This window comes from Sinocyclocheilus anshuiensis, unplaced genomic scaffold, assembly GCF_001515605.1.
Source record: "Sinocyclocheilus anshuiensis isolate Anshui unplaced genomic scaffold, SAMN03320099.WGS_v1.1 scaffold126, whole genome shotgun sequence".
NCBI classification, from domain to species: Eukaryota; Metazoa; Chordata; class Actinopteri; order Cypriniformes; family Cyprinidae; genus Sinocyclocheilus; species Sinocyclocheilus anshuiensis.
In genome coordinates this window covers 725,951-738,862 of record NW_015546026.1, presented here as the reverse complement: position 1 = coordinate 738,862, position 12,912 = coordinate 725,951, and the positions used below count along the sequence as shown (strand labels likewise).

Sequence of the window (12,912 nt, the reverse complement as noted above, 5' to 3'; positions counted from 1 at the left end):
ATCAACAGTATCTCACAACTCATGTTTTAAATTTAACCACTTCTGTCATAATGTAATATGTATAGTGAATATACTGGCAAAAAACACTATAAATACACCCCACTGCATTTGGTTTTATATTAATGTTGAAATTTAAGTCAGATAAAAGGAAAAGAGACAGTCACAAATATAGCCCATACATCAAAGAAGCACCACGAAGAGTTGAAGCATTAGTTACAACACAGAGAAGCAGCACTTTCATCACTGAGGTGCTGAGGCAGATGAGAAAGAGATAATGGGCCCCAAGAGATGGGGGATACCTTGACATCGGACTTTATCAGCAGGGATTCGTTCCATCTGCGTCTCAACAGGGTTGTCCCATCGGGGCCTAATGACCAAGGAATCCTCAGGGAAAGGCATTTGCATGTCAATGAAAGGTTCACTCTCTATTAATGAGGCATTAATTGTACTGCTTTCATCATCAGACAAGGCAGCAGCCTCATGTTTGTCTTTCTCTGCCTGAGCCAAACTCTCCACTACCTTAGCTGCTTCTTGACTAATCTCTTCAAAAAATGCAATGGACTGTTTGTTTGCGTCAGTTGGCCGACCCTTTTTTTGTTTTGCTGGTGTGGAAGTTTGAACTGGCAGGCCAGGCTTTCCCCTGACTGGTATTCTTGAAGGAAGTGTCTTAGTTGTGCTGGATAGGTCAGTGCTTGTTGGACGATTCTGGTCCTTTTTGGCTGGTTTCTTGGTGGAATCACTTTCACAGAAGCTCTTGGCTTTGGAAGACTTTGTTAAACTGGAGGTTATGGATCGGCTTGTGTCTGTCTCAGATTTTCTCCTTGATTGAGGTTTTATGGGCAACTTTGACTTCTTGTCCTTGGCATCTTCTACACATTCAGACCTGAGGGAGCTGGCCTTAGCAGGGATTCGGAATTTTGGTTTCTCTTCCACTTTGGAGGTGGACATACCTTTTCTAGCCGTAGATGATAGAGATGCTGCAGTGTAACTTTTAGAGACAGGTTTACTTTGGGATTCTGTCTTTTCAGGGGTTTTGGTTTGTTCTATTACTGAGTGCTGATCTTTTGGGGAGGAATCTGAGGACTCTTGGTCTTGTTGGGAATTCACTGATCTAGTAACTGTTGACACTGCTGTCTGGACATTGGCTATGACATTGTCAGAGGAACCAGGATCAGATAATAAATGTCCCTCACTCATAACTTCGTCTGATTTAACCTCTAACATTGTTTGGTCCTTCTCTAAGGTGTTGGTTGAGGCAGAGTCATCCAATTTGATGGGGATTTTAGACTTTGAAAAATCTGACTTTGTAGCTGCAGCCAGATTATCCCCAGCAGGAGAATGTACAGATAAATCTGTAGCCTCTTTAAGGAGCTCTTCATCCTCCTCTGCTTTTATTTGCAAAGAGAGGTTGCAACCAATCTTATTCTCAGCATCATTGGATGCTCTAACAGGTTCATTACCTTCATCTTCAGCTATTCCCTCTACAATGGGTTGCTCTATTTGGTAAAATGCAAACCCTTCCTCCTCGTAACTCCTTTTTGTCATGTCTATCGCACCACTTCTTGTCATCTCAAAAAGTTTTCCTTCTTGGAAAAGGAAAGGATTTTGTTCACTTGTTGGTGTACCCTCCTCAGTGGGTGTCCTTGCTGGTGTTGTGTCTGGAGTCGCCCCTTGGGAATGCCGAACTACAGCCAGACCCAAGATCTTTTGCTCTTCCTCTTTGACTCTTGCTGCAAATGCATCATCATCTTCTCGCATTGAATTCCAGGCGTCTGTCTCTGCTTTTGCTGTAACTCCTCTAGATTCAGTCTTAGGAGGTTCCTCCTCAGCATCATCTTCCTCTGTGTCATCATAAATACATATTTCTGGTTTAAATGTTTCTTTTGTTTGCCCAATAATAATTGGAATAGTATCAATATCTAAGCTGCCACTACAAATATCAACATAAGATGTCCCTGCATTCCTCATGTAATCCCCTTTAATCTCATCCGTTACATTAGACTCTTCCTGACTATGTGATTTGTAGTCAACATTTTGGTAATTAGCTGCCTCCTTCTGCTGTTCATGACTGTAAATTTCTTGATTTCCTTTTGATCTTTTTAAGCTTTGCTCTTTTTGTTCATCAGTTATATTTTTGCTGTTAGAGCCAGTTTTGTTTAGCTGTACTAACTCTGAATCAACATAATCTTTGTCCTTAAATTTCTCACTATGAGATTCTTGAAGGTGTGGTTTTATGGTATGCTTTTCTGAGACAGACTGAGGTCTCCTCATTGCTGATTCAGCTGAAGATGCTGCACTGTGGGCCATGGTTTGTTGAATGTCGTCAGATGTTTGGGGGCTCTTATGAATACCTGCTGGAAAAGGAGAGGGAGGTTGTACTTTAATGATCGGTTCAACAGACCGTGCTATCTCTGAGGCTTGTTTGAGTTCACTAAACCCAACATCATCCACAGAGGATGTTTCATGTTTGGATGCAACCTCAAAGAGTTTGAAGCTGTCATCTCCTGCATCAGACGCTACCAAGGTCTGAGAGGATTCACTATCTTTTCTATTGTCCTTTTTGTCTTTTGCATCTTGCTCCATTTCATCAAAGGTTTTTATTTTGGCAGCCATTTTAAACATCTCTTCCTCTGGAGTAATTTTCCTCTGTGTCAGGCCACACTTCAACTCATCATCTTCTACTGTCTCCTCTGGGATTACTGATGGCTTAAAGGGAACAATCAGGACCATGGGGTCTGGGGTTTTGGGATTGACCTCATCACTTACCTCTTCAGAACTTGGTGTGTCAGGTGAGAGAAGACTCTTACCCGAACTTGTCATCAGGGACGTCTGCTCACAACTGTCATCGTCGGCATTACCCTCCTGTTCTTTGAGCATTCTACTACGCAAACTGTCTGGGGGGATTTCAGGGGCTTTGGAGGATGTCAGGGGCCCTGTGGTCACACTGGGTTGTTCTACTGTAGGTGGAAAAGCCAGGTTGGTTTTCATCTCTATGGGGCTGCTTTCTAAAGAGTCACGACATGGGGATTCTTTTGTTGGACTAGGCTCAATAGAGTCTGGGGTTTTATGGGAAGAGTTGTCTTCCATCAAGGGACTACCCTCTAAAGAGTCCTTGTGGCTAATAGTAAAAGAGTCATCAGCTACTGGACTAAGGTTCTCTGAATCTTGGTGTCTAAGAGGTAGCACTAAACCACCATGATCCTGTGTAGTTTCCCTTGAGGCCAGGGAGTCAGCAGAGGTTGGTATTGATTGACCGTCAAAGGATTCCTCATCACTCAAAAAACACTCTAGTGTTTCAGATGTCCTTTTTGTCAGTTTTCGAGATTTAGATGGCTTGGATGGCACAGAAACAACGTCCTTATCAACAGAAGTTTGTTCACCCTCAAAGTTCACCCCCCTATTTCCATGAGGAATAGACATAGACTCACTTTTTGTTGGTTCATCCACTGCTTTGCTCAATGCTGGATGATGAACTGTAGCTTCAGATGCCTGTTCATTAGTTGTCTTTATCTCAGTAGAAAAGGGAACAGATACTTTACTTGTCTTGACTTTAGGCGTGACTGCAACTGATTTTGAGGTCTTTGCAAGTATAGACTGAGCTGTTTTTTTCGGTGATAATGAGAGGCTCTCGGGGCTTGTTTCTGGAGTCTCAGCCATGCCCTCATGTTTGTAACTTTCCTCAGAACTCAATGGGGCTTCCACTTCAGCAAGGCTGGCATTGGACGAGTCGACCAATGCTTCATGTCTAATGCTGTCAGAGCTGTCATCCAATGCACTGTTCTTTGTACCGTTGTCAAGCAAAAGATCTCTGCGCTGTTCTGACAAATTTTGAGAAATTGTTGTTGTCATGCTTGAGTGAGTAAAAGGACCTGCTGACACTATTCCAGAAACCACAGCCTTACCACTCTTTTCCTGTGGACATTGACGACTCTTTTGACTTGCTTTTGTATCTTCTTCAATGTCTTCAGATTTTTTTGTGTGTGGACTACTTTTGACTTCTTTTTCTTTGTGGTGATCTTCAGGCTTTAAAACAAGAGACACTTCTTCATGTGAGGGTGCTTGGGGAAGACATTGTGACTTTGTGAGGATAGCCTCTGGTTTACTCACTGTTGTGCCTTCTGTTTTGGAAGGACCTTTGTGCTCAAAGAGCCCAGACTTTCTTTTTGAGGGGTCTTGGCCAGTTTGAAATGCTCTCATTAGTTCTCTTACAGACATGGTTTCTTCTAGGGCTCTCCCAGGCTCAGAGCCTGTTGACCTAGAAGGAGACTGTTTCTGGGGTGAAGAAGTCTGTTTTTTCAGGCCTGATGTTTTCTGATCTTTGACAACAGAAGATGCTTTGGCTTCTGTTGCTTTATCTGGAGGTTTTTGGCCTGTTTGTTTTTTCTGACCTTTTTGTTCTTCCTCTACTTTCTTTTGAAGAGCCTTAACTTTCTCTTTAATGGAACCGATTGGTGTCTCCTCAACCACTGGTGAAACAGGAGACTTTTTTTGGTCTCCAGGGACGGGTAGAAAGGCATCCCTTTCGGAAGACTTCCCAGTGCTTTCACTAACAATACTTTCTTTTGTGCTAGATGACTGGGTTTCATCTATGTGTCCTTGAGGCCCTTTTCTTCTGATTGGCTTTTTTACGTCTGTTGTATGGGCCTTAGTGTCTTTTGCCACTGTAGGCACTATTTTCCGACCACCTCTGCGCAGAACAACCTCAGTGAACCTTTGCTGTGATGGAGACTCTTGGGATTCAGGCCTAGATGTATCAGGCACATCCAATAAGTATTCCTTAACTTCACCACTGGGAACAGTCTCTATGCCAGGCCTGTCCCTAGCACCCTTTGGTCTCTGTGATCCTCTATTGACTCGAACTTCCTTTAGAAGTGATTCTTGAGACTCAAAGGCAGCCATCATTTTTGCCTCTTCGATTTCACTTTCTGTTAGTAGAACCCACCCCTCATCCTTCCTATATGGACGGCTGTCTATTTTTGCAGACTCTTCCTTGTCACATGTTCCACTTCTTAGAATTTCACTAACCTTTTCCAAATCTTCTTTGACTTTTTCCATTATTTCAAAAGGCTCTGCTGACACCTCCTCAACCCCCTTATCTAAATAATCCCCTTGCATGGGACCTGCTTTCTCTGAGGAATCAGTGGTCAGAATAGCAGTCATTTTGATAAGGTCTTGTTTCATCTCTGACACTTCAGAGAGTAAATCTGGACTTGCTAGGGCAGGGGAGTCTCGGATCAATTGTGTTTTCAGGAATGATGTTTCAGTTGTTTCAGTGTCTTCATCATCTTCCATTTGGATGACATTTAAGTAGCAAATTAACCAAAATTTAAATTAAAGGGACAGAGATTGGAAAAGGAGATAAGGGATCAATTCAAGTTTCAAGGACCAGAAGGCATCAAGATGACAAAAAGCTAAGTGGACTGTGGGATAATGAGTGGTCGAGTGTCTACTGGACTCATGGGAGAATAACAACTGCAAAGCAAATACTAACCAAATTTTAAAGACAACAGAAGAATAAGCAGGAAACTTGCTTATTCACATTTGGTTCAACAGCACACTCACACACAAACAAAACGACAACCTAACGCGATAATTAAAAAGGGAGACGAAAATAAGCCAACCCAAACACTTGGACATGTACTGAAAAACAGTGACACAAAGTAGACATTGCTCATGTATAACTCATGACTACAGAAGAAAGAAAGAGAGAGAAAGAGAAAGAAAGAACTCAGAGAATTCAAGAGAGAACTTTATAAAACTGAACTTAGTAAAACTTTTTTTAAAGAAAGCCAGTGATATGCAACTAAAATGGAATAACAGTAAAAAAATAAATATGTTTTTAGAATGTGGAAATAAATGCATTTGAACAACAACATAAGCAGAATGTTTATCATAACTGAAAGTTTTTTTTTTTAATATTAGTAGTGGCAATGATGAATAGTGTTAAACAAAGAGCAGTTCTGAAAAATCATTCACACACACAAGACAGCATTCAAAATAATCTAAGTAAGCTGTTATTTCCTTAGTAAACTAACATGTTATTGTGTACTAAGTTCCATATAGTAATAAATCTAGATTCTAATTTTTACTTACACCTAAACATTAACCTAATGTATGTACTATACTTATAGGTCACATTGCATAGTGTGGTGATTTGATACTCTGTAAAAAAAAAAAAGGTAAGCAAACTATACAATGTTAATATCCAACTGATAAAGCCACACATCTAATAAATAAATAAATACAAACAAACTGGGCAATGACTAGTTTAAATACAGGTTTATATCATATGCCCACTTCAGTGTTTTGTACATTCTTACAGCATATAAAGAGAGGGAAGAGTCTTGCTAGGCTGGCTTATTTTAAAAAAAGGCACTAAAAAGGTACTAATGAGAGTGACTCGTACAGATTTAGATGGAAATCATAATTTGCTTTGCAGATTGTTATTGTGTAATGAAGGGAATAGGGCTCTAAAACAGTTGAAAACAGAAACATCACCACAGTATGAATGAAATTCACATTGTGCATAAAAAGTGATTATTCAAAAACCTCTCCCTCTAACATGATTCATAAACCGATCAGAATGATACTAATATGAAAAAAGAAAGCTACACTCACTAATATCACCTAAAATAAGAAAATGGGGAACCACAGCTCTGCACATTTTTATTTCCCTTATTCAACATACTAGATTCAGATCATGAGCTTGTTAGAAGAGAGCCAAACTGAACTGTGCGAGATAAGACAGACATACAAAACATGTAGAGCAATAGGTCCCCAGAACCAAATGAATAGTTCACCAAAAATGAAAAATAATCCACAAGTAATCCATACAACTCCAGCCCATCAATGAATGTCTTGTGAAGTGAATAGCTGCATGTTTGTAATAAATCCCTAATTAAAACGTTTTTGACTTTTTACTTTTTTAACCACCTCTATCCACAATATTGCTTTCTCTAGTGAAAAAGACATCTCGTCTAAATCAGGAGATAAATACCCAAAGATCAAGCACAGTTTACAAGCAAAAACAGTCCAAAACAATTCTAAACAAATATGTCATTGGATTGTGGATGTCATTGGATGTGAGAGGACAACAGTGGATGGGCTTTTTCACTGGAGGAAGTGTTATTATAGTTTATGGACTCGTATTTTGACCAGAAGCAATGGTTTAAAGTTGAAATGCCTTAATAAAGGATAGATTTGTTTCTTACACGCGTGCAGCTTTTTACTTCACAAGACCTTAAATGATGGACTAGAGTTGATGCAATGCTAAATTTCTCTAAATCTGTTCCGATGGAGAAACAAACTTAATTTACGCCTTGGACGACATGAGGGGGAGAACATTTTTAGGAAATGTTCATTTTTGGTTGAACTATTCATTTAAAACCACTGGTCTAAAGAGAGAGAAAGGTTGAGTAGTCAATATAAAATGGGTGCTTTTGTGTATCATATGCGTATATTAATTAACATAGCACAATGCAATTAATTACCACCTAAAGATAGATGTTTGATAAAATGTTTTAAATAACACTACATAATCTTTGGTGCTCTAGCGGTTAATAAACAAAATAATTGCGTCTTGTGAAAGAACATTGTAGCCAGAGCTAATTTGCGTACTGGGCTACTCCGTAGTGTCCTGCTCGGTCTAAAATAGTACCAATATAAACATTATAGGTGTACCTTAGTGAGTCAGAAAAAGACAAAAACATGTTTTGGTAGATGTATTCATAATCTACCTGCTCATATAAAGTTTGTAAATTTTGAACAAAAAAGTTACATAAGACTTATAGAAATTTACTGTTAAAATTAGCTTTTTCAATAGCAAAAGGAACCCATTTTATATATTTTATATATACCCTTATGTATATTCCCGCCTAATTTAATAGTAATTTTTGTTGTGATGTACAAAGGAATGTGAAAGACATGCGGCAATCATTACCCTGAAGCTTATATTAACTTTAATTTAACTGAGAAAAGTGTTGTACAACAGGCAAATAGTTAACTCACTCAGACACAAGTAAATGTTTTTGGAATGTTAATACCATGCTTTGTAAGTTATTTTACAGTGGTGACATTCTCAGTTAGTAAGTTAAGAGGAAAGGTGTCTGGTGCAAGACAACATTTTAATTAAGCTAGACATCTTACATTTCTCAAGTGTTCGGCTTGTCTGTAAAGAAAAACAGGTGAAGAAAATTCAGTTGTATACATGCTATGCATTAACAGACATACATATTTTTAGCTAAAAACTGCCAATTTACTTTCTGATTTCATGCTATTTGACCCCACATAAGCTGTCTGGATGCTGACATTACATCTATCACAGCTGGTACAGCAAACAATATATAGTTATGAGAAAATGTGTGTAAACCCTTTATAATGATCTGTATTTTATGCATTAAGCCATTGCTACTAAAACAAACAATCAAAAAAAATAAAAATAAAAATAAAAAATAAAATGAAGGAGCCATTCATGATATTCTAAGGGTTTCAAAACATTTTCTCAGTATTAATGTTCACATAACAGCTCATCTCTGTGCACTTACGCAATACTATTAGTACTACTATTAAAGCCAGTGAGACTGCAGACTGGAGTTTTAAACTGAGATAATGGAGGAAAGCAAAGGGCATTTTGTTAAGTAAAGTGCAAAATTGCAGTTACCTCCTCATCAGGTTCTTGTTCAGAATCTGATTCCTTTGAGGAGCAAAAAGCAGCAAAAGAGGAAGAGAGCGCCAGAAGATAGAAAGGACAGAAGTACAAGAAAGACAGAAGGGGACAGAGAGAGCAGGCAAAGCATTTATCACAGCAACAGAACATGTCTGAGGCCAGCCAGTGAGGTGTGACAGGGGTTAAGTGCAACAGAAATGCATAAAAGCATTTATCAGTTTTAACCCCAATACACTGCAATATAAAACAAGGTAATAAAAAAAAAAAAGAAACAGAAGGAAAAGATGGCCCTAATGATGAGGCTTTCCAAATAACCACAGCAATGAGTTGTGTAATAGACTAATTACATTTTGTGGTGCTTCAACTACGTCTGATAAAGTTACTCACATGTTAAAGTTTATATAAAGCTATGTAGATATTGTGGCCTGAAACAATCATATAATGGCAACGTAATGCATGCAAACCTGCCATAAAAGCTGACAAAACAAACAATCACAAAAGAAATGGAAATTTCACTGGACAATGCATTTTGCAGCTCTGTAATGTCAGTAATAGCATAGGGCATGAACTTACCTTTGAGTAAGCTGGCAGGGTGATGTTTAAATTGCATATTGCACTATGAGTCAAAGTCCTATAAGATCTTGGCTCTTTTGTGAAGGACAAACGTCCACAAGGCTCTTGAGTGTTGTCTCGTATCTACAAGTGATTCACCAGGTGTGCAGTTAAACCATTGTATGAATCCAATTCCAATTCTTCAGATATATCATTGTTGACTTACTTTGATAAAAAGAGCCAGTCGATTCTCTTTAAAGGCATAGAAGCTGAAGACATGATGCTGGCCACTTTTTGTTAGAGGAACCAGGTTTCCAAAACAGTCTACATAGATTGGTTTACCTTCTAATACCTAGAATGCAACATAATAACAGTCTCTTTGTTAAAAACGCATTCAAACGTGTGTGTGTGATTGTTAAATAATTTCCTAAATGCTGATGGTAATCAATTTTGGGGAGAATGTATCATATTCTTTTTATAGAAACCATTACTAAATTATATACTGCAAGAGCGGGACGATCAGGAACCATGTGACTGAGAAAATAACATGTTGATTAATGTGAGGGGAGGAGAACAAAGTTAGGATAGTTACATCCTAAACTAAAGAGAGTGTCTATATAACTGGTCAGAACCAGAACAAGTCATCTACTGTAGCTAGTCTAGTCTAATTTAAACTTTGCCCCAAAGCTTTAGTTTCCCACTCATTTACTAAATGGTTTGGTCAGGTCGGGTCTGTGAAATAGAATGCATTGCTAGAAACTTCTGATTTACTTTTCTAGTCTCTAGAAAGCTATTTTTTAAACTTTCTTTCCTTCTATCTTTCAGCTTGTTAGACGTGTGTTAGAACAATTTACATGTATTAGAATGAATAAAATACATTTGTAATAAAGTACTGTCTTTAAAGAGTATTGTATTTAAAGAGAAGTGTATTTGTGCTCTGTGCTTACAAGTTAATGTCTTAATCTTTTTACCTTACTAATATATAGTGATTTTACCGTACTATTATTCTAGGTGGTCAACAAAAGTAATATCCTTTCAGAGTTGATAATTATGGCCAGTTCAACTGATTTCAAGATGATTAATTTGATCAGCTGTAAAACAATAAATTTGTTATTATCTCAAATTCTCTGTCATTTAAATTATCCCTTATAAATATGAGACATGCTTGAAGCTGCTGTAAACCAGTACGTGTAAAAAATGGCCAGTCTATTCTGTCAAGTTGCATCAAGTTGCTAAACACTTTACAGCTAATTTTTACAGTTAACACTGCAGCTGTGAAAAACTATGTTGAATTCCAATTCCGAACAAAAATTCCAATTAGTTATGTCAATTAATGTAAGTATTCATGGTAAACCGTTTTTTTTAGGAACACCTCTTTTTATATGTGGTAAAAATCACTGCAAACAGTCTAAAAAGGCTTTCTTTATATATATATATATATATATATATATATATATATATATATATATGTAGTTTCTCGGAATGCTAAAAATTATCAGAACCAGCTGATAATTACTTCCCTTCTGGTAATAACTTCCGCCTTCATTTGATGTGGTCTCTCAGCTTGTCGATCACATAAACCAGTCACATTTTTTACAATAATAATGTGGTTAAAAGGTGTGTGTAATTGAAATTACTTCATTAAAATAAAACTCCCAACCAATTACTATTCAAGGCCAATTGGTTGGGAAACACTAGTTTAGACGAGTGTTTCCCAACCGGGGTGCCGCGGCACCCTGGGGTGCCGTCTGTCGAGAGCAGGGGTACCGTGTAAAAAATCCTTTTTTAATATTTTTAAATTGCTAAAATGTTCAAAAAAGCATCTATTATATGATATCCATTTCTGATGTCGCCAATAATTAGAGATGCACCGAAATTTCGGCTGCCGAAAATTAGTTCACTCAGCTCATTCATTGATCTGCTAACCGCTATGTTATGCTCACGTGTTCTGATAATAATAGCTTTCTAGGACTAAACATTATTTGGATAATTGGTTAAAAAAAAAAAAAAAAAAAAGTTAAATATCTTAACCCTACTGTTAGACCTACCTGAAAAACTAAAAAGCAATTTATTTAATTCGAAGGCCTGTCGTTATTTTTTATTTGTGCTATCATTATTCATTTCTTTATTTGTTCTTATTTTATTACTGACTGCTTGCTTGTCATTTTTTATTCAATTCAAAGTTTGAAATCAAGCTATCTCATGCTACTGCACCAAAATTACCCCACTGTAAAATTAAAAAAACACTGAGTGAGCAAAAATGTGTGAGATAGCTAGTTATAATGGTAATTAAATAATGTTTACATATGTATAAAAGCCTACATTAAAACCTGTCATATAAACTGGTCTCTTCATTAGAAATTAGCCTACTGATTGCCACCATCGATGGACAAATTTTTTTAATAATATTAAAAATATCTGTATAACATTATATTCTGCAGTTCTTCCCTGTTGTACCGAATATCTATACTTTTCAAATTATCATATCGACGTTAGAAATTCAAATATTGTGACAAAATTAATTTTGTAGGGTGCCACAAGTTTGTTAAAATTTCCAAAGGGTGCCGCGACTAAAAAAAGGTTGGGAAACACTGGTTTAGATAATACAATACTGAAAAATATCTGACTGGGCTGCACTGAAGTATATTAAAAAGAATCCAGTGTAGCAATACCCATGACTCACCTCCACATCTCGGCTACGTGCCACTTCTGTGAAGTTCTCTTGCTGCTCCAAAGTTTTGTCCATTTTATCATCAGTCATACAGAAACAGCGCAATCGAGCCTCAATAGGGTCATGTGTTTTGGCAAAGATGACGAATTTGGCCATGTAAGGTACACAGATGATTTCACGATACACCTGAGTGGCGAAGTTCACCGACTCCTGAACCTGCCTGCAGTCTATAAGCCAGAATCTGATGAAGAAAATATGGGAGATATTGGTGCTTATTTTAATTAATTATTTCATTAATTAATTCATTTGTTTATTTAATGTTTGTTTGTTTGTGGGCTTCACTGAGGATTGGCGGTTAGAATGGGAACATTTGTAATTCAAAAACCAGGAATAAACTTGTTTCATCTTTTCCAATCAAAAAGACATAATAGTATATATGCATTTAACAACCCAGTCTCATAAAAATACGTCTGGGTACTTTTCTGCAACACCGTTTTTACGTACCTTACTGCACGTTTCGCTGCAGTTTCAAAGAGAAATGTCCACTGAGTGGCGCTAAAACACGGGTTCAATACGTGAACCCTGGCACGTTTTTATTACGTTGATATAGGTACGCATTGCTGTGTTTTTATTACGTTGCTTCAGGTACGTATTGCGGCGGTTCAGAATTCAAATATCCGGGGACTGTCGCTAAAAGTTAATGCTCTATCGTGTTGGAAATATGCCCTACACCAAACCCAACCCTAAACCTACCCGATAGTGTTAACAAATGCAAAACTGATATAAAAACGCATTTGTTGATGCAACTGTGTCATTTGAACTTACTTATATGCAGATTTGAACCGTTTTGTCGAACCGTAGTTACACGGTATTCAAACCGGAGCTCCTCGCCTCTCAAGTATGTCTCCGTACTCCATGAGCTACCGAACAAACCTACCGTCGATGAAAACCCATTGATATGAAGCTGGATATGTGTGGTGCTAACGTTCAAAAGCATCAGTTTTCAAATCTCCCAGCATATTAA

The 12,912-nt window shown here is 37.7% G+C and overlaps 1 protein-coding gene across 2 annotated transcripts in view; it reads right to left on the bottom strand.

Moving 5' to 3' along the window:
* The window catches only part of ank2b (ankyrin 2b, neuronal), a 128,961-nt gene that overhangs the window by 20,258 nt on the left and 95,791 nt on the right, over positions 1-12,912 (bottom strand). For both annotated transcript variants that reach the window (XM_016499760.1, XM_016499761.1), the window contains 6 exons: positions 11,901-12,129; positions 9,444-9,569; positions 9,239-9,361; positions 8,660-8,692; positions 8,146-8,167; positions 300-5,285 (listed from right to left, as the gene is read on the bottom strand). In XM_016499760.1, coding sequence (XP_016355246.1) covers positions 300-5,285; positions 8,146-8,167; positions 8,660-8,692; positions 9,239-9,361; positions 9,444-9,569; positions 11,901-12,129 — 5,519 coding nt within the window. The remainder of the gene's footprint in view (positions 1-299; positions 5,286-8,145; positions 8,168-8,659; positions 8,693-9,238; positions 9,362-9,443; positions 9,570-11,900; positions 12,130-12,912) is intronic.